General features: G+C 39.2%; 2 protein-coding genes across 26 annotated transcripts in view; one reads left to right on the forward strand and one right to left on the reverse strand.

Moving 5' to 3' along the window:
- The window catches only part of PCM1 (pericentriolar material 1), a 96,347-nt gene extending 81,570 nt beyond the window's left edge, over window positions 1–14,777 (forward strand). For all 25 annotated transcript variants that reach the window (XM_059685580.1, XM_059685588.1, XM_059685594.1 and 22 more), the window contains 10 exons: window positions 2–136; window positions 2,233–2,430; window positions 3,971–4,033; window positions 5,732–5,867; window positions 6,715–6,875; window positions 8,281–8,356; window positions 8,879–9,135; window positions 11,193–11,285; window positions 11,373–11,487; window positions 12,936–14,777. In XM_059685580.1, coding sequence (XP_059541563.1) covers window positions 2–136; window positions 2,233–2,430; window positions 3,971–4,033; window positions 5,732–5,867; window positions 6,715–6,875; window positions 8,281–8,356; window positions 8,879–9,135; window positions 11,193–11,285; window positions 11,373–11,487; window positions 12,936–12,961 — 1,260 coding nt within the window. In that variant the 3' untranslated portion in view covers window positions 12,962–14,777. The remainder of the gene's footprint in view (window position 1; window positions 137–2,232; window positions 2,431–3,970; window positions 4,034–5,731; window positions 5,868–6,714; window positions 6,876–8,280; window positions 8,357–8,878; window positions 9,136–11,192; window positions 11,286–11,372; window positions 11,488–12,935) is intronic.
- A 3,214-nt stretch (window positions 14,778–17,991) lies between these two features.
- The window catches only part of ASAH1 (N-acylsphingosine amidohydrolase 1), a 29,886-nt gene continuing 26,189 nt past the window's right edge, over window positions 17,992–21,688 (reverse strand). The window contains exons 11-14 of the mRNA XM_059685578.1: window positions 20,902–21,033; window positions 20,680–20,803; window positions 20,196–20,252; window positions 17,992–19,091 (exon numbers count right to left, since the gene is read on the reverse strand). Coding sequence (XP_059541561.1) covers window positions 19,002–19,091; window positions 20,196–20,252; window positions 20,680–20,803; window positions 20,902–21,033 — 403 coding nt within the window. The 3' untranslated portion in view covers window positions 17,992–19,001. The remainder of the gene's footprint in view (window positions 19,092–20,195; window positions 20,253–20,679; window positions 20,804–20,901; window positions 21,034–21,688) is intronic.

Genomic DNA, 21,688 nt, shown 5'->3' on the forward strand with positions numbered 1-21,688 from the left:
GGAGCACATGGATGAAGTATGCTCTTCTCAGCTTCTGACTTCAGTAAGACGCATGGTGTTGACCCTGACCCAGGAAAATGATGAGAGCAAAGAGTTTGTAAAGTTCTTTCATAAACAGCTTGGAAGTATATTACAGGTAAGAGTTTATACTTGTATGACATAAATATGTACCACCTGATTAGGATTTTTTTTGCCATTTCAGGCATTCTACATTTAAGTAGCTCTCCATCTAGCATTTATTTGTGGTGACATTTTAATACTTTTTAGGTTATTCCTTTACCTGGTTAATTGTATTAGGGCCTGTGTCTTCATTTAATTTGATCATCTCTAAGGCCTCTCCCAACTCTAATAACATTTTGTTTTGATTTGTTTTCTTACTAAGAAATTTCAAGTTTGAACTGTGAAAAAAAAATTGTTTATGTGTATATATTTTTATTGATTTAAGAGAGGAAGGGAGAAGGAAAGAGAAATAGAAACATCAATAATGAGAGAGAATCACTGATCAGCTGCCTCCTGCATGCCCCTCAGTGGGGATCGAGCCTGCAACTCGGGCATGTGCCCTAACCAGAATCAAACCCAGGCCCCTTCAGTCTGTAGGCCGATGCTCTATCCACTGAGCCAAACTGGCTAGGGCTGTTTGAAAAATTTTTATCCTGTTTTCTCAAATAATTTTTTATCAATCAGGGAAATTTTTGAAGCTAGAAACCAGCTGTTGATTGTGGAGACTTCTTAGGCTGTAATAGTAACCTTAGATTATGTTCAGTAGTGATTCTCAAGGGGGCGGGCGTCATTTTCCCTCCAAGGAGACATTTAGCCATGTTTCTAGACGTTTTATTTGTTACAACAGCCAGGGAGGCATCCAGTATCTAGTGAGATGTTAATAGTGCTAAGGCTGAGAGAATCCTGTGTTAGGTACATACTCCATATAATAAAAATCTCTATGATTAAATTCATCTGTATATTTTCCCACTGAGATAGTTCTATGATGTGTATTGTTATTCCAAACTGGAACATACATTTTAAAAATGTTTATTACAAAATTTTTCTATAAAATTTTTCCTTTTCCTGTGTTTAAGTTGATTTTACAAACAGTATTATTACTCTTCTGTTTTTGTTTTAGTGTTGTTGTTTTTCTTGAGAGAGAGAGAGAGAGAGAGAGAGAGACACATTGATGAGAGAGGACCATCGATAGGCTGCCTTCTGCACCCTCTACTGGGGAACGGGTCTGCAACCTGGGCATGTTCCCTGACTGGAAATCTCACCTGTGACCTCTTGGATCATGGGTTGACACTCAACCTCTTAGCCACACCACCACTGGGCACTTGCTAATTTTTAAAACCCTAAGCTTGATGCAAATTTCCATCACTATAATTTTCCATTTTGTTTTTATTTGGAATAAAGAATAAATTATATGTAGTTTTTAAATTGTCCTGGATCTATTTAATATAACTTACATATAACCTATAAGGAATATAAGACATCAGTGGTATTATCCATTGTTTAAGAATGCTTAAGATAATTTTTAAATAAATGTATTTTTATAAATTTAGTTAGCTTATTTCTACATGAAGAAATTACTCCCTTTTAGAATCAGGTTGAAAGAGTAATTTAAATACTTTTTGTTTATCAAGATCCATGCAGTCCTGCCTCAATTTTGCCTACTATAATCATAATTCTGGGAAAATGCCAAAGTATAAATTTGGAAATAAGATTTTTTTTTCTACATCTCAGAAAATCTGCTTTTCTTATATCCTACTCCTGATTTATTTTTTTCACAAGGGGACTCATGAAGAATAAGGGTAGTGTACATTAAAGTTTTTCATGAGCTAGAGCTTAAATTACTTTTTTCTCATGAAACCTGTTCAGTTATTTTTTTTCCACAGGTACCACTATTTGTACTTCTTTCCATGATTGTACTAGACAAGATAGTTTTTGGAGGGAGGGGACACCAGATATCATAGTTATTTGCCTGTTTTCTAAACAGCATAGTTCATATTTTTAGGAAGAAAGAAAAAGATAAGTGGCTTTATTAAGAAGTGTCTGAAATATAGCAGACTTGTTCATTTGATGATGTATTTCAGTTTGAATAGAGTTGAGGTTTTTTCAATACTAAAAAGTAATAAAATTGGTTGGTTGTTTTTTTTACTAGATGACTATTATAATTTAGATTTGTATTGCTCTATCCACAGTTGACATTCACTGTAAACTTAAAATATTTGGTTATCTCAATAGGATTCACTGGCAAAATTTGCTGGAAGAAAACTGAAAGACTGTGGAGAGGATCTTCTTGTGGAGATATCTGAAGTGTTGTTTAATGAGTTGGCTTTCTTTAAACTCATGCAAGATTTGGATAATAATAGTATGACTGTTAAACAGAGATGCAAAAGAAAAATAGAAGCAGCTGGAGTGATACAATCTTATGCCAAAGAGGTAAAGAGCATTTATTTTTATTTTAGAAGTAATCATAATTGGCCTATAAATATAGTTATTATTATTCATAACTAAAATCATACTTGACCTCAGAAAAGCCATTTTAAAGTAATACCAGTTAATCACATTATAAATCAGTACATGTGCTAGCCCCGTACTTAATCTCTGTGGTAACATTAGTGTCTACAGATCAGGCGTGCAGACAGGAAATGATGCTAAATGTGCATTGTGAGGTTCACGTTCTTGTCACTTATTCAGGGTGCAGAGAAGAGGATGCCTGCTGCAGCTCTTGCCTACCCCAGTAGATTCCCTGGGCATATGTATCACACAGCCAACACACATACTCATTTGTCAGTTAGGACTTGGTTGCACATCCCTCTAGCTTCTTATACCCTATTAAGTTAGTCTTCATCACGTGTGAAATTGGATGAGGTTTTTTCCCTCAACTTGAGGTATCTCTAGATCTGCACCCTATTCTTGACTCCCTAATCATGAAAGGGAAAGCAGGTCAAGACCCAAAATATAATGGGATAACCTTTCCTCCTTCAATATAAGGTAGATAAAGTCAAGCCATCTGTTTCACACTTTGTATAATGTTTTTATTCTAGACATAAGTTTCAGCCATTGCTTAGAGCTTGATAAAAATAAAAAAACAGGATAATAACATAATAAATGATCGAGAGGACTCTTTAGATAGGCAGTCTCATAAGGCTGTCTTGAGGAGGGGAAATAGGAGCTAAGACATGAAAGACAAGGGATTTATAATGATGCTGAAGGGGATAAGCTTTCCTGGAGGAGAGCACTTAAGTGTGAAGACTCTAAGGCAGGATTGAGCAGTTTGTAGAACAGGGAGAAAGCCAGGGAGGCAGGAACACATTAAATGAATTGAGTGTAGGAGGGTGAATTCACAGAAGTAGATTAAGCCAAATTACAGAGCCTTACAAACTGTGATAAGGACCTTTCATTTTATTCTAAGCATGATAGAAATCCATAGGAAAGTTTGAAATAGAGGAGTGATGTAATCTCAGGTGCAATTTAACATTTTTGTCTGGATACCATATTGAACAGGAATTGTAGGAGAGTAGCGAAAGAGGCAGAGAGACCAGTTATAAGGCTATTGTTAGTCCAGTTAAGAAATGAGGTGTCCTAGCTGAGTGTTCAGCAACAGGTACACTTTGATGATTGAGTCAATAAGGCATTCTCATAGTTTTGATGTTTTTAATAAAAGTACAGGCTGTTTCCCCACTTGGGCGTTTGTGTAAATAAAGGGCCATTTGCTGAGACTGGGAAGACTAAAGGAGGATAGCATTTAGATTTTTGTTTTAGACTTAGTAAATTTGAAATACCTCTTCTGAATCTAAGGAGATGTCAGTTGGCAGTGTTGCTCAGGTTTTGTTAATTTAAAAGATTTAAATAAAAGTTTAATTTACATTTCTAAGAAGCATTCAGCTCTTTGGATGATGCAGCCTTTGTTAAAATTTACTGAATACAGAAGTGTAATGCTAAAAGGTTACCCCTAAAATTGTTTATTTGCTTATAGGCCAAAAGGATTCTTGAAGGAGATCATGGCTCACCTGCTACAGGAATTGATGCAGAAGACAGAGTACGTGCTAATTAATTTGTACCTAAAAATAGTGCTTTCAAAATGAGATTAAATGATTTTAATAGCTTTTACCTTAATGTTTGAGAGCAAAGTATATTATCAAATATCCTTTCTTCTGACAAATCTTTATTTCTTTTAAAAACAAAACTAAAATGATTCTTTGTGTTTTTTATTAGATAACTAGAGGCCCGGTGCACAAAAATTTGTGCACTCGGGGGGGGGGGGGGTCCCTCAGCCCGGCCTGTGCCCTCTCGCAGTCTGGGACCCCTCGGGAGATAACGACCTGCTGGCTTAGGCCTGCTCCCGGGTGGCAGAGGGCAGGCCCAATCCCTAGGTGCAGCCCCTGGTCGGGCTCAGAGCAGGGCCGATTGGGGAGTTGGGCGCCGCCCCCTGTCATGCACAGAGCAGGGCGATCGATCGGGAGGTTGTGATTCCACCCTCAGTCACGCTTAGGGTAGGGCCGATTGGGGGGTTGGGGCACCATCCCGTCACACTCAAGGCAGGGTCGATGGGGAGGTTGCGGCGCCACCCCCTGTCATGCACAGAGCAGGGCCAATCGGGGTTGGGGCATTTCCCCCTGTCAATCACAGAGCAGGGCCATCAGGGGGTTGGGGCTCTGTACCCTGTCACGCACAGAGCAGGGCCCATCAGGGCATTGGGGCACAGCCCCCTGTCACACACAGAGCAGGGCCCATCAGGGGGTTGGGGCGCCGCCCTCTATCACCCACAGAGCAGGGCCGATCAGGGGGTTGGGGTGCCGCCACTCTCATACTCAGGGCAGGGCCGATGGGGCGGTTATGGCTCTACCCTGTCACACACAGAGCAGGGCCCGTTGGGGGCGGGGGTTAGGGCGCCACACCCTGTCACACACAGAGCCGCAGGGCGATCAGGGGGTTTGGGCGCTGCCCCCTGTCACGCTAATCCTGGTGCCGGGAGGCCTCGCGGCTCCGCTGATCCCGGTGCTGGGAGGCATATTACCCTTTTACTATATGGGGTAGAGGCCTGGTGCATGGGTGGGTGCCGGCTGGTTTGCCCTGAAGGGTGTCCTGGATCAGGGTGGGGGTCCCCACTGGGGTGCCTGGCCAGCCTGGGTGAGGGGATGATGGCTGTTTGCAGCTGGTCACACACCCTTCAGGGTGGGGGTCCCCACTGGGGTGCCTGGCCAGTCTGGGTGAGGGGCTGAGGGCTGTTTTCAGGCTGGGGGTGACTGAAGCTCCCAACCGCTCCTTTTTTTCCTTTTTTTTTTTTTATTCTGGGCCAGCTTTAGCTCTGAGGCTTGGCTCTAGCTCTTAGGCCTCCGCTGCTGAAAGTAGGTTTCTGGCCTTTGCTTACAATGTTGCGATCCTGCTGGCTGCAGGTTTCTGGGGTTTTGTTTACCTTCTATATTCGTTACAATGTTTTTTAAACTGCAGGCTCAGAGGCCGGCAAGGCAGGCGGGGACGTTGCAGTCCTCCGTCACTGAAGCAAGCAAGCCTCATGTTAGTTTCAAGCTGCCTGGCTGCCGGCCGCCATCTTGACTGAAAGTTGATTTGCATATTGCCCTGATTAGCCAATGGGAAGGGTAGCGGTCGTACGCCAATTACCATGTTTCTCTTTTATTAGTGTAGATGACTATTATTAATTTTTATGATAGACTTACTATGTATCTTTTTAAAATGTACTTTAAGAAATTAATTGCTCACATTTATTTGTGGCTAGGACAAGGATGAGACCGAAACAGTTAAGCAGACTGAAACATCTGAGGGGTATGATGGTGACGCTCCCAAAAATGTGAGATCTGATATTTCTGATCAAGAGGAAGATGAAGAAAGTGAAGAATGTCCAGTGTCTATTAGTAAGTTTAAAGGGTTCATGCTAGAATCATACACTTGTTCTTTGTTTGTTGGTTTGTTTGTTTGTTGTTGTTAATCCTCACCCAAGGATATTTTTTTCATTGATTTTTAGAGAGAGTGGAAGGGTAGGGGTGCAGAGAGAGAGAGAGAGGGGGAGAGAGAGAGAGAGAAACATCTATGTGAGAGAGACAAATTGATTGGTTGCTTCCCACATGTGTCCTGACTGGGCCAGGGATCGAACCTGCAACCCAGCTACTGGCCCTAGACTGGGAATTCAACCCTCCACCCTTTGGTACAAAGGTCGATGCTCTCACTACTGAGAGCTCTCACTACTGAGAACACCAGCCAGGGCCATGTGCTTGTTCTTTATAGGTCTCTTATTAAAACAGTTTGGTGAAATGTAATGACTATAGAATTAGGTGTCTGACAACTCTGAATTTGAATTGCAGTGTAATCCTGACTTGTTTCTGCACCACAGTTTTTTCTAGTACTTACTGTTTTGAAGATTTTAGATGTTATATGTAGAGCAATTGAACAAGCCCTAGGTGGTTTGGCTCAGTGGATAGAGCCTCAGTCTGCAGACTGAAGGGTCCCAGGTTTGATTCCAGTCAAGGGCACATGCCTGGGTTGCGGGCTCGATCCCCAATAGGAGGCATGCAGGAGGCAGCTGATCAATGATTCTTTCTCATCATTGATGTATGTTTCTCTCTCTCCCTCTCCTTTCCTCTCTGAAATCAATAAAAATATTTTTTATTTCTTCAAAAGCACTTGGACAATATAAGAATGCAATAAATTGTAGCTATTATTAAGTGCTGAAAATTTCCCCCAAAATTGTGTTAACCATCGTAGATTTGTCCAAAGCTGAAACTCAAGCGCTGACCAATTATGGAAGTGGAGAAGATGAGAATGAAGATGAAGAAATAGAAGACTTTGAAGAGGGACCTGTAGATGTCCAGACTTCGCTTCAGGCCAACACTGAAACTGCCGAAGACAATGAGCACGACGATCAGGTACCCCAGTGCAGATGAGCACATTCCCCGTCGTAACTACTAAAGCAGATCCTTTTTAAAGATGCCAAAATGTACAGCTTCCCCATCCTCATGTTCATGAATACAAAATTTTAAAATATCCTTGGCTGCTGGTATTCTGGAGCTAGATGTGAGAATGGAGCTGAGGGTCTCACCATTATATAGACTCACTGAATCCTGTTTTCAATGTGATGCTTTGTCCTGTCCTCATTCATGCTTTCCATACCCCACTCCTACTCCAGATGCCCCCCTAGGCCTGAGAATTACTCATTTCTCCAAAATGCAATCTCCCGTTTTCTGTTGAAGTTGAGGGGAAGGAACCTAGGTGTCCACATTTTCCTTAAACGAATTCCTATATCCACCACCACCCCCTTTTCATCACCAACTCCCCACCACAATATTCCTTTCTAGAATCCGGCACTTCTAATTTATGAGGTGAATCTCAGTTTTTCTTTTCTCCTGCTGCTGAAGGCACCTAGCTTTGTTCATCTTTCACCCCTCCTGGTCAGTTCCTCTTCCATTCTTTTATCATCCTATATAATAAAGAGGTAATATGCAAATTGACCATCATTCCAACACACAAGATGGCCTGCAGGGGAGGGCAGTTGTGGGCAATCAGGCCAGCAGGGGAGGGCAGTTGGGGACGACCAAGCCTGAAGGGGAGGACAGTTAGGGGCGACCAGGCCAGCAGGGGAGGACAGAGGCAATTGGGCCAGCAGGGGAGCAGTTAGGCATCAGTCAGGCTGGCAGAGGAGTGGTTAGGGGGTGATCAGGCTGGCAGGCAGAAGTGGTTAGCGGCAATCAGGCAGGCAGGTAGGCGAGCGGTTGGGAGCTAGCAGTCCTGGATTGTGAGAGGGCAGTTGGACATCCCTCGAGGGGTCCCAGATTGGAGAGGGTGTAGGCTGGGCTGAGGGACACACACACACACACACACACACACACACACACACACACACACACACCCGTGCATGAATTTCGTGCACCAGGCCTCTAGTCTACACATAAACAGGTGTATGTTTTATTTAACCAGTTAACTGCCACGGTATTTTGAATTTAATTTAAAAAGGTACACCTCTTGCGTCTATAAATGCTTAAGGTGTACAAATGGTTAAGATAGAGTCTGACCTGAAAAAAAATAATAAATAGTGGAATCCATAATATTCCTAGTTCTGTGTATTTGAGGTTCTTTACAGAAAAAGGAAACTTTTTTACTTAGTTATCTTGAAATTGCAATCACAACTTCCTTGAAATACTTTTAGAAGATATTTTTAAGTTCTTTCGCATGAAGGTCTCAGGTTGGACAAAAGCCACATAGTAGAGGTAACCACCTGTATAAGTGACCTATATTTTAGGCCTTAGTATCAAAACATTATTTTTTTCCTTCTAGGTTCTTCAACAGAACTTTGAAAAATCAGCAGAAAGCAAAAATGTACCATCAGAACAAGAGCCCACTACTAGTAAAGGTAAGAAATCTAAATAAGTATTCAATTTTAAGATGACTTAAAGTGCTATTTATGTGCTTAAAAATTGAAAAGAAAAAAATATTCTTAGCTAATGTAAGTTTGAAGGTATTTTGAGCCTAATGTATGCCCCTTTTCTCCCCCTAATAATGTAGAAAACATCAGGGCTTCGTTTTCTGCCAACAGTTGTTAAAGAAAAGTTGACATACCTAAATACACAGAAAAAAACCTATAAGGAAGACATCTTTAGACAGAAATGTGGGGGATTAAAGAAAAACAACACCTGTTCCTGGGCTTAACTCCTGAAATTCCTGCTTCATTAGAAATCAGATGAATTTTAGGAATCTAATATTTAAAACAACCCCAATTAAATTTGAAAACTGTTAAGGAAAATTTATAGTTGCCTTTCTTTTGTTCTTAAAATCCTTAAATGTTCTGACTCATATATACTGCCTTTATTTCATGTAGTAATAAAGTTTAACAGCTGTTACATTACACTAATGCAGAGATTTTTCTTTATGACAGATGACCAGGATAGTGCTCCTATGAAACCGTGTTACCTCAATATCTTGGAAAATGAGCAACCTCTGAGTAGTACTGTCCAAAAGGACTCGCTTAATACCACTGATTCATCTAAACAGCCTAGCGCTTTGCCTTTACCTTTAACTGAAATTGAAACCTTGGTGCCTAGAGTCAAAGAAGTTAAATCTGCTCCAGAAACTCCTGACAGTTCTCTGGCTGGAAGTCCTGATACTGAATCTCCAGTGTTAGTAAATGACTATGTATGTATCCACTTACCTTTCTAAATATTTCTGCATTTCATTTCTGTGCATATTTTTTATTTTCAGGTTAACATTTCAGCATGTAAACACAATCTTTAGGTTTAGGTTTAGAAACTGCCAATGTCTTTATTTCTTATTCAAACTTATTTTAAACTTGAACAGAAGGGTGATTAAGGTGACTATCTCAATACCTAAAAGCTATTCTGTTCATAATTTTGAGAGCTGAAGAGATGAGTTTTAGGTGGCAAACTAAAGGGAGTTCATTTTTAAGTTTAGATCTGATAGGATAATGATATTTGGGTCAGCATTACTCTCTTATACTACTTATACATGACTTTTCAACTGTTTACAGCATTTCATAAATTTTGATAAACCTGAAAGTTTACATTTGGAATGGGAAAGAAAACAATTTGACAGCAATAGTCTTGTTAAAAAAAATACGTATTTTTATTGATTTCAGAGAGGAAGGGAGAGGAAGGGAGGGAGGGAGGGAGGTAGAGAGAGAGAGAGAGAGAAACATCAGTGATGAGAGAGAATCATTGATTGGCTGTTTCCTACACTCCCCCTCCCCCCCATTGGTGATTGAGCCCCACAATCAGGGCATGTGCCCTGGCCGGAAATCACACCGTGATCTCCTAGATCACAGGTTGATGCTCAAACATTGGGCCACAGCAGCTGGGCAGCAAAAGAGTCTTTATGCCTATACACTGAATGACAGAAAACAATGCTAGGAAATATGCTACCAAATCAGGACCTTTGTATTAATTTAATTTTACAGCAAACAGGTTTATTTTTGGATTCTTGGGTTGTGTATGTTTTATATACTTTGTTTTACAGCAAAAAGAAGGGATTTATGACAATGTACTCTTAGGTCTAAGGAATGTGTTTCCTGTATTTTTAAAATTTACATCAATTTTCTTCCTAAAGATAGATTTACAATTATGTTTTTATAATTTCTCAAAAAAGGATCTTAAAATGTTTCAAAAAACATTAGAAGAAGTAATTCTCAACTCTGTTTTATTTTCTTCATTAACAGTAAAATTATGCACCTAAAACTCTTAAAGTTACGTTAGATTTATTCCTATTACCATTTGATGAGTTACTGAATGAAGTACTGCATGAAATTAACTTGAAATTAGATTATAAAGCAGTGGTTCTCAACCTGTGGGTCGCGAACAATGAAAATACATCATGCATATCAGATATTTACATTACGATTCATAACAGTAGCAAAATTACAGTTATGAAGTAGCAACGAAAATAATTTTATGGTTGGGGTCACCACAACATGAGGAACTGTATTAAAGAGTCGCGGCATTAGGAAGGTTGAGAACCACTGTAAGGGTCTTGAATTTGTGGCAAGGACACTACTGAAGGTTTTTGCATAAGAAAGTGAAATGTTTATAGTCATGGTTTTTGAAGAAGAATCTGATGGCTATATAAAATATGTTGTCATGGGAGCAATGTTAGGAGTCTCCATTATCATATAAATACAAAATAGAAGCTAAATGGGAGATGGGTGAGAAATGGTTCAAGAAAAAAAACCCTACAGTTTCCACTTGGGTAATGGTAGGATAAGAATACCATTAAAACTTGAGAGAACTAAGAGAATAAGAGAATTCAAGTTCCAGTGTGAGCTGGTCACAGATGTGAGTACTAAATTCCTGCCTCATTTTTCTGGTTGAGCTTGCACAGATTGATATTGAAAGTCTGTAAATGTTTACTTAGATTCTGCTGGATACAGCTCTGATGTATCCTGTAAACATATCAAGGACCAAGCATTTTTCTTCTGATTATTTTAGCCAATTATTTCCTCCTTTAGCCGTAGAAACTGGCTCTTTGTTTTATAAAATGAAAACAAAAACACAAAGTCTGTTCCCTACATGAAAGTGTGCAACCCTTCCTGTGAACTCTAGGTTTCTGTTTCATTACAGAGTGTAATTACATTAGAAAACCAAAGATGATAGAATTTTGTCTCTTGGCATGGGTGACTTTGGTTTTAAATACAGAGATGAAGTGGATTGCCTTCATTAAATGCTAATTTGTTTATATTACAGGAAGCAGAATCTGGTAATATAAGTCAAAAATCTGATGAAGATGACTTTGTGAAAGTTGAAGATTTACCACTCAAACTGACAATATATTCAGAGGTATGTGGCTCTCTTTAATTAAACTTATCTTTTATAACAAATATTAAGATGAAAATGATTTGGGGTTTTTTTTTTTTCATTCCAAAGGCAGATCTAAGGAAGAAAATGGTAGAAGAAGAACAGGAAAACCATTTATCTGGTGAAATATGTGAAATGCAGAGTGAAGAATTAGCTGGGAATTCTCAGACACTAAAGGAACCTGGTATGAGTTATTAGTTTTAACCATATCATATTGAAAATTTACTCAAGTCTTACACCATCATTCATAAATGGAAAGTGGGTATTTAGACCTACCTCTCCTTTCAATGTTCATATTGGGTTTTTTTGGTTTTCTGTTTGTTGCCTTTGTTATTTTTAATATACATTTTCTAGTTTCATCAGCTTTGGTCATTACCCAATTACTCCTTCCTTCTTCCTTTTTCCTTCTGTTCAGTTTTCATCATTTCTTACATTATTAAGGTTATTAAAGTAAACACACTTATTTTTATTTTTGTTGTTAATCCTCACCTGAGGATATTTTTCCATTGATTTTTAGAGAGAGTGACAGGGATGGGGAGAGACACAGAGAGAGAGAAACATCTATGTGAGGGAGACACATTGATCAGTTGCCTCTTGCACAGGCCTGGACCAGGGCCAGGGATCAAGCCTTCAATTGAGGTATGTGCCCTTGACCGGAATTGAACTCGGGACCCTTCAGTCCACAGGCCGACAAAATCTTCTCTATTTTCCTGAAGATGGTTCTATATAAACATGATTCATAGCAGAGCCAAGTGATAGTCCCAGATTTCCTTTATAGTCTAATAATAGCACAACCTCTGGGCCACTCAAAGGAGCAGTTCTTGAATCAAGGTCCAAAGATTTTTGTTGTTTATCAATTTATCATTAATTAAAATCATGTAAGATTTTTGTTTTAGAAGTGGGGTGAAGGGCAGACCAAATATCAGACCTTCAGTTAATTTCCCAGTCTTCAGCCTAGTTGCCATTTCAACTGGTACCTATCTCATAGTGTTTCCAGGCCGTAGCTTCTTCCACTCGCATTGAACCTCCATTTCAGCGTCTGGGAACTTTTTGGTGTCTTCTGTCCTCTGTTCTCTCAGAACCACTCTTCCTTTGTTGGTTTGGATTTATTCATTTTTACACTCCCCCCACCTACCCCCCCCCCCCACCTGTCGTTGAGAGAGAGGAAGTATCTGTTCAGAAGTCTGCCATCTTTTTTTTTTTTTCCTTAATATATTTTATTGATTTTTTACAGAGAGGAAGGGAGAGAGATAGGGAGTTAGAAACATCGATGGGAGAGAAACAATCAGTTGCCTCCTGCATCTCTTACTGGGGACGTGCCCACAACCCAGGTACATGCCCTTGACCGGAATCGAACCTGGGACCTTTCAGTCCGCAGGCCGACGCTCTATCCACTGAGCCAAACCAGTTTCGGCAGAAGTCTGCCATCTTAAAACAGAAACCCTCATCTATTCTTTTAAAACTCTGTGTGTTATCAGGGAATTATCGTATCAAAGTAAGTTAGTATTTTCTTGGTAATAACTTTATATTAAAAGTGAAAATTTTAATGGAAGACAAAAATATTAAAGTAAATTCTAGTAAGTAAAATTTTGATTCAAGTAATTTATAAGGCCTTATTATTTTGTTTTTCAGAAACAGTGGGGGCCCAAAGCACATGAGATGTCTTCAGAGGCTCATCTGACTCTCTCTTTACATAGTCAATGCATATATGAAAATGGTTCTAAATAAACATCTGTTTTGAGCTGTATAAAAATGTATATTAGTTTGACACTGCATTTTTGATAGGTGTGCTAATTTCTGCCCATGGCAGTTAACATAAGAAACTAATTTCTGAACAGATTCAAGCCTTGATACACTGTGGGGTTTTCTCTTTCTCTTTCCTTTTCCCTCCCCATTGTGATGTTTGGTAATGTTGAATTTAAAATGTAGTTTTAAATAAAGTTTGAACTTACCTGTAAAGTATCTTTTTTGGAAATTATGTTGAATTCCATATAGCAAGATACTGCTCTATATAATTAGGCTGTTCAAAGAGGTAGTGGTCGAGAGTTAGAGAAATACACTATTATAAAGTCTAGCCATTATGGCAGGCTTCCAAGTAATGCCAGTATTACTGCTCTCGGGTCTAATGTTCGTATCTTATTCCTGTGCAAGGTAGGACAGGTTATAAAGGTTTCTGGGATATCTGTGAAGTTATCGTAGAATATATATTAATACTCTATTCAAATTGGATAAATAAGTTTAGAACACATGTCCTTAGTACTGACTAGATAATTTCCAGAATTTCATTCCTATCTGTTGTCTCCATCTGAAAAGAAATACGTTTTATATAATTAGAGCACATTTCTGCACAGACAATAACATTATAGTTAATTTTAAATGAAAAACTGATCTCTTCCAAGTGTGGATTAATAGAAATAAATTCATGTATCAGAACATTAAGGTTATGTATGCCTTTGGATGAACTATTGAGATGATAGTTTAAGACCAAAGCATAGCAGTTGCTTCTGTGAGTAGTGAGGGAGATGAAGTATTAAGTAATGAAAATCTATATGACTTCATTACTAAATCAGCCAGCTTTTAAAAGATGGTTTACCTTAGATCCCAAACTTGCCATATACTTAGTAAGGCTCCACAGAACCAGTGAACAGTTATTTATTCCAGGTATCTTTTAATTTGTTAAAAAATGACAAATACCCTATAAAAATTGGTTGGTATTCCTTTAAAATTCTTACCTGCCTGATACCTCAGTGTAAAACTGCAATGTCCAATCAGGAGTATTAAACGAACATTTTCCTATGAGGACATTTACTGTGTTGCTACTTAATTTAGAATTGTGTGAGACATATATCTCCTACTTGAGTAAAATCTATTCAGAAGACTGTCATTCCAGAATCAGGAATTCATATTCAGTTGGCTTGGCTTCAGGGAAATTGAGACAATAAATTAGATTTTATGTATACTCCAATTCTGTGTTTGTTTTTTAGGTTGTATAGGAGGGGGAAACTTCATTTTCGTACTCAAGCCAAGCCTCACATATTGACTCTCTCTCCCTCTGTATGCATGTTAAGGGTGGATATAATGGAAGAGTTGTACTCGTATCTTAGTTGTTACTGTAGTACCTATGAACCTTATCAGACTTGTTTGACTTATGTTATAGCTGCTGTAATCATTTTAGTAGGTAATTAAGTTTTAAAATACCTAGAGCTTGAGAGCAAATAACTAGTTTCATATGTTTTTCTCTAGTAGTTGTTGCTAAAGAGTTAGGTATTTAATATTCCTGTCTGTCTTAATTTATAAGTTAAAAATTTGGTTAGAAATAAAAGAGGGAGAAAAGGTCAAAATGAGAGAGAACCCTACACAGGTTGGGATAATGCTTGCGTAGTGAGCTCAACAGACTGTGCAGGTACTCTTTGTATTTTGTAACATTCACTTTGGGTAAATGCTTTTTCACTGTTAATAAATGTATATCCTGCATATGAGCCTGAATTGCATTTTCATTTAAATTGACATATTTATGCTTAGAATTTATTCCAGAATTGGGGCTTGACAATTTTAGATGTAAAAAGAAATCAAAACATGAAAAACAATGACATATCAACTAGCCAGAGAGACGATTTATTAAACTTGAGACCATTTTCTTACAGTGCAGGTGTGCTCTACTGTTTCTTACTATCTAATGTGGAAAACATTTTTGTATGTATGTAAACTTCAAATGGCATATTTCCGGCTTGTTGCTAACTATAATATAAACAGGCCATTTCTTGATCTGTTAACAAAATAATTGGTTCTGGATTTCACGTATTTCACTGTAGAAATGTGGTTGCCTTGTCACCTATCCTGGAAAAGGCAGTGTTTCTTGAACTTGCTGTACAACTTTGTTACTTTAGCATTTGCTGTCTTTACATGTCTGGTTCTTTCCTCATATTGCTGGTGCTTCTGATTAAGGAATCGGAGAATCCTATGCCTACAAATGACTTTGATTCAGATACAAGAAGAGTTTTAATTACCAATTCATTTCATCTGCCCAGACTCAGAAATAATCCATAAACGAACCTTTGAGCCCTAGCTAGTTTTGCTCAGTGGATAGAGCCGACACCTGTAGACTGAAGGGTCCAGGGTTGATTGTGGTCAAGGCACATGCCCAGGTTGCAGGATCAATCCCCAGTAGGAGGTGTGCGGGAGGCAGTCAATCAATGATTCTGTCATCATTGATGTTTCTCTCCCTCTCCCTCCCTCTTTCTGAAATCAATAAAAATATATTTTTTTTAAAAAAAAACCTTTGGGCCAGCAATTTACAGAAAACTGGTTATTTTGAAAAGTTGTAATATTTCAGTACAACAGAGTTCTCATATAATAATCTTTTTAAAAAAATCATTATTGTTGAAAGCATTACACATGTCCCCTTTTCCCCCCCATCGACCTCCTTCAGCCCACCCCACCCTCACCACCCCACTCTCTGCATCCATGGTAATATTCTTGCATTAAGACTTGCTATGTGTAGTTAGTTATCCCTGATATTTAGGTCTATCAAATCACATGTGATTAACTTAAATAATAGTTGTAAATATTGTTATATTGCTAAAAATCCTCACCTTTAATGAACTATATCTCCCAGAGTATAGCAGCCTGTTTAAGGCCATCCTATTGATCAAATGACATCATGAAAGAATTTTTTAAAATATTTGTTATAATCGATTTTGAGAGAGAAAGGGAGAAGGAAGCATCCATCAGCCACAACCCTGGCATGTGCCTTACTGGGAACTGAACTGGCAACCTTTCAGTGCAAGGGACAACACCCAACCGAGCCACGCCGGCCAGGGCAACGTCATAGACTTTTAAAATATAAAGTGCTATGCCAATTCACATTAGTGATGTTTAACATTTGTGTTAAACCTCTCTTTTAGTGAGACTGTGGACAATTAGAGTTCTTCCATCTCCATTGCTCCTTCACCTGTTGGATATTCAGTATTTTCCTAGAAAGGGAATATGGGTTAGTCTGTCCAACGTTCATGTAAATGTTTTGATGACGAGTGCTACACAAATGTAAGGCATCACATATGTATCCATGTTTGAGGAAAGAAAGGCACAGGAAGGAGGGGATCTACTAGAACCCACACTTGATTCCATATGTTCTTAACAAATGTTCTTTTCTAACATGTCCTGGCTCTGAACTCTTTTTGTAATTTCCCTCTTTACGTAAGGATGTGAGATCTAAAGATAAAGAGCCTTCGTTCTAGTGGATCTTCGAGTTTTCCCAGTGTCACCATTCTAGTTATCTTCCATTTCATTCTCTTTCCATTCTCTCTCTCACTGTCCCTCCCAACCCCCAATGTTTAAGACATGGATAAGTGAAGTTCAGTTAAGCTACAAATGAGTATTTCAGATAACTTTTTGGATTTTATAATTTTCAGTTTCACTTTGGATTATATCACATATGATTGCCCCTTGCTTTTTCTCCTTACCTAAAACTAGGTGGAGAAATTACAGGCCCTGGTTTGGATGCAACCAGTCCAGGATTATTATCCAGCATTTCTAAAATTACAGTCGGACCATTGTCAACCTATTTGTAAACATCTCCTCCTAATCATCTTTTTATGTTCTAGATGTATACCTATTTATGCATAAGTATATATAAAGTATTATATAAATAGGCCTGCCTATACTATATATCCTAAAGTAGAGTAAACAACTCCACTTCAAATTTTAATATCAGTTATTAGAGACCCGGTGCACAAAAATCGTGCACTTGGGGGGTGGGGAGAGTCCCTCAGCCAGGCCTGCGCCCTCTTGCAGTCTGATGGCTAAGCTGGCAGTCGGACATCCTTAGTACTGCCTCGGAGGTGGAAGAAGCTCCTACCACCACTGCTGCGCTCACCAACCGTGAGCCCGGCTCAGGGCTACTGGCTGAGCAGCACTCCCCCTGTGGGAGTGCACTGATCACCAGGGGGCGGCTCCTCATTGAGCGTATGGCCCCTACTGGTCAGTGCACGTCATAGCGACCAGTTGTTCCACCATTCAGTTGATTTGCATATTAGCCTTTTATTATATAGTATTAGAGGCCCAATGCACGAAATTCATGCAGGGGGCTTGGCTCTTGCAGCTGCGGCAGCTTGCCTCAGCCCTCGCAGCACCGGCTTCATCCGGAAGGACATCTGGAAGGTCGTTTGGCTGTCCAATCTAATTAGCATATTACGTTTTTATTATTATAGATTACCTTCATATGCTTTAATTTAGTCCTGAGGAATCAGTTTGAAACAATTAGCATCCCATTTTATTGTGCATATCAAAGGCTACTTGAGAAAAATAAAGTTTACCTCACATCATTTTTATAAGAGGGACAAAATTCCAAGTATAGATTTTTACATTAATTGAATCCTATTTTAACACAAATTCTCTTATAATTCTTCTTGCTTTGGTAAGATAATACTGGCATCACTGTAATTTTGAGGTAACAAACCAAGAACACCTCCATTCTGGGAGGAAAAGCTGCCTTTGAACATCTGCACACTGGGCTGGTAACAGTGGGAAAAGAAGTGGCAAGGATTGTCGTGTAACACTGTAACCAGTCATAAGCTGCATAACCCACGTGCACAATTCTTGTCATTCAGACACACTCAGTAGCTTTGATTTCTCCATAATAGCCCCCACCCTCAAACCAGCGCGTAGTTGTACACTCAGCACACAAGGCTGCTGACAATGCTTTATTGGACGTCATGAATAAACTGACATGGAAATGAAGTGGATACAGTCATGCCCAACTGGCATGCAGTTCACAGTTAATTGTGAGAGTTTGAAAGGTTAAGTGCGATTAGCATTTTTCATAAATACATTGATTTCTGAAAAACATTTTTAGTAACTACTTAGTTTAAAAAAATACATATTGATCAAAAGGAAAAACTCAAAATCTATTAAGTGGATAATCCCCAGGAAGATTAAAAAAATGGGTTCATATCCCATTTTCCACAAGTCTGACCTGTTTATCTACTATTAATTCACAGGACCTGGGCCTCAGTTGTTAAAGCTAACATCCTGGGGTTTCTGGGAGGTAGGGTCATTATGAAAAAGGAAACACCTCCATTCTGTGTATAAAAGACTGTGTTGCATATTGATTGCTTCATGACCCCTAAAAAGTACTTCCATTTAGAGTCAAAGGCCCAGGTATTGCCCATTAAGAAATACACATTTGAATGTATTTCTCCCTCCAAAGTTAGTGAAATTAACATTGCTGTCACACACAGGAGACAGTGGCATACTGTATTAACTTTAGTAGCAATTAGTACCAGGAGGAAAAGACTGCTACACAGGAAAATACACAAATCTATAGATAAAAGTGGAAAACAATTTGCTGTAGCCATTACACAGAGTTGCTGATTTCAGCGCCCACAAGACTCTTGCTTTATTCTATAGAAGTGGGTCCCACGATAGTTTAACTGCCCATCCCCAAATGTTAAAGTGAAATGGAACTCAACAAATTCTAAATGATTCCTGTACTTAAATTATCTGTAAATAAGAACAGTCAACTGTTGTGGCACAAATAGCCTGTGAATTGTAAACATACAAAGACACGGACAAGCTCATGCCTGAAAGAGAAGCTGCCCTGAGTCTTAGTTCTTGGTCAGAGATCCGATGGCTGCACTCGTGGGCCACCTGTGAGCTCCCCCTTGACGTCACAGTGCACTCTGTAGGCCAGGTGTGTGCTCACCAGCCGATACAAGGGTCTGGGCAATCCCGAAGGTACGTTTCAAACTGACCTTTGGTAACGTCCATCAAGGTTGTGAATACAGTCAGCTGAAAAGAAAGTTATTTTTATTTTAAGGATGTTTTCAATTCTAAGATGTCCTGATTCACATTAGCATTTCTTATGGAACTGCTTTATGAAGTTAATATTAAATAATAAATATATAATATTACATATAAGTAAGTATATAAAACAAATGTTATATAATATAAAGTCTAAACTGACTTCAACAGACTATTATTCCAGGTTGTGAATATGATAGGCTTGGGAGAGAAGCAAGGTCTCTTCCTGGGCAGCACGCTGCTTCACCAGCAAGGCTGTAAGACTAGCCTTCAGCCTCCAGAGCCTAATGGTGTACTGTGAAGTCTGAACAGTTTTGCTTTAGCTGTCCTTATCCTTAAACCATAAACAGTGGGGGACACTATGCGGGCATGTAGATTAAAGGCATACACACAGGAGGCACACGGGATCTGTAAATAACCATTGTGAGCTCTCATGATGATGGCATGGGCCGAACAAGAAGTATGGCCGGGTCAGCGGGCTTAAGGAAGGCTTCCTGCAGGAGCCAGGTTCGGGCTGAATGCTACGGGCAGCGGTGATGGAGGCAGGCTGATTTTTGGGAGGGTGAGAGGGAAGGACCAAAGAGGACAAATGGGAAAATCAGGGTGTGTATATCCAGAATACACAAGGGGGACTTATTAGTACACTGGGTGACTAGGAAACTGCATTTTTAGCTATAGTGTGCGGAAAAGATAAAAGGATGTAATGAAGTTTAAGAGACACCCTAATCCACCAAGACAAAGCTCTGCCTCAGAATGGACTCTGGTCAGGTTTTAGGTGCTAGTTGTAGTGGACAGCATAAGATTCTGGTGGACAGGGAGAAGTCCAGGCTAAAACGCTACACTTAATTCAATGCCAGGTAAGCAAAACTAGAAACAATACTCTGACCAAGCCGACATCCAAGCCACATGATCCGTTTCTTTGTCCCGTCCCAACAGTTACTACTTTAGTCACACAAAAACATTTTTAAAAGTCGGCCTTAAGCTGAACATGCCTTGTGATTCTAGCTCTGACTTCTCCAATGATAACAGGGAAAGATAAAACAGGACCAAATTCTTTCCCTAAAAGCAAATATATGTATATATTTTAAATACCTTGTTGAGGACAGGTTTTGTTGACAGGATATCATAGATAGTTGGTAATGAGATATTCTGAAACATAAAAATAGGTTGTTCAGTACATTAAATACAGACGTCAACAGCCTTATGCACACAAATGGGTCATTAGAAACCAAGATATTGTCAATCAAGCTCCCTAGCCCCTAAATGAATTTCCCTTGGGGTCACTGTTAGAAACACAGGTAATGGTTCTCATGTTTCACTTTTTCTGACTTTTCCTCCCCTTTTAATTCTTGTCTATCAATCGCTTCACCAAGTGGTTTCCAGAATTAGAAAGGGAAGTACAGCAAAATTTTGCTCTTTAAATTAAAAACAAAACAAAAACTCGGTGGGGACTATGCATTGATAATAGATAACATGAGGCTTATAAACCCCATAAAGGCCAAATAAAAATGCCAGAACTAACACAATCTTAATGAGGCCATTTCTTTCTATATCTGACACTGTGAATGCTCTTTACCTCCTGGGTTGTCTGGTTTAGACACGTCTTGGCAGCTGATCTGCGATCATCGAGGAAGAGGGGACGTTTCCAACGGTCATAGTTAGTTTCTACGACATACCATCTATCCTGCTTGAGGTCGAGTCTAGATACGAAAAGAGATTCCTCTCAGGCCCATGCCTTAAACCTGTACATATGTCAGTCTGTGCTTTAGCTTCTACTTTGCTTTAACAATGTACTTACTCATAAACATCCAAAGATTTCTTTCTTTCTCGTGTAATCACACAGCCCTCCCCCGACTTGTTGCCTCCCAGGATAAAGTATGCTGGGGCCAGTATCTTCGTTTTGATCAATGTATTCTTGGCTTCTTCATAACTACATAAACACATGTTGTAGAAAAGAAACATTCTTAGTTGACTTGGAATGGAAGTTTTTTAACTACAGCAACGAAGCGTAAACAAGTCTCCGAGGAGCACATTTTAAAAAGGATGGCGAGCAATGGCTCAGGGAGGAACAATCTCTGACTCCCATGTGGTGAAACACAGATCTGAATGTCCCCTCTAGGCTGAAGGACAAACACAACAGTCTCAAGAGATAATCTTCCACCCTTATTGTCTATGCCTTTCACTCAACAATAGAACAAGAGGAAGTAGTATTACTATATATATAGGACTTAGGGAATAGAGAGTAGACCTTGGAAATCAGGGCTATTAATTAAGGAAGAGGATCTTCAAAGAAGATTACTAAATCTTATTCCCGGGAAAGCATTAAAAATAGAATTGATGGCCCTTTATTCTAGGTCATTTAGATGTCGTGCTGGCTAAAGGCAGTGTTGCTATTGTAAGATTTCTGCACCAGCACAGAATATAACTTCTAGGGCAGTGATGGCAAACCTATGACACGCGTGTCAGAGGTGACACGCGAACTCATTTTTTTGGTTGATTTTTCTTTGTTAAATGGCATTTAAATATACAAAGTAAATATCAAAAATGTAAGTCTTTGTTTTACTATGGTTGCAAATATCAAAAAA

This window comes from Myotis daubentonii, chromosome 2, assembly GCF_963259705.1.
Source record: "Myotis daubentonii chromosome 2, mMyoDau2.1, whole genome shotgun sequence".
In the NCBI taxonomy this organism is placed as follows: Eukaryota; Metazoa; Chordata; class Mammalia; order Chiroptera; family Vespertilionidae; genus Myotis; species Myotis daubentonii.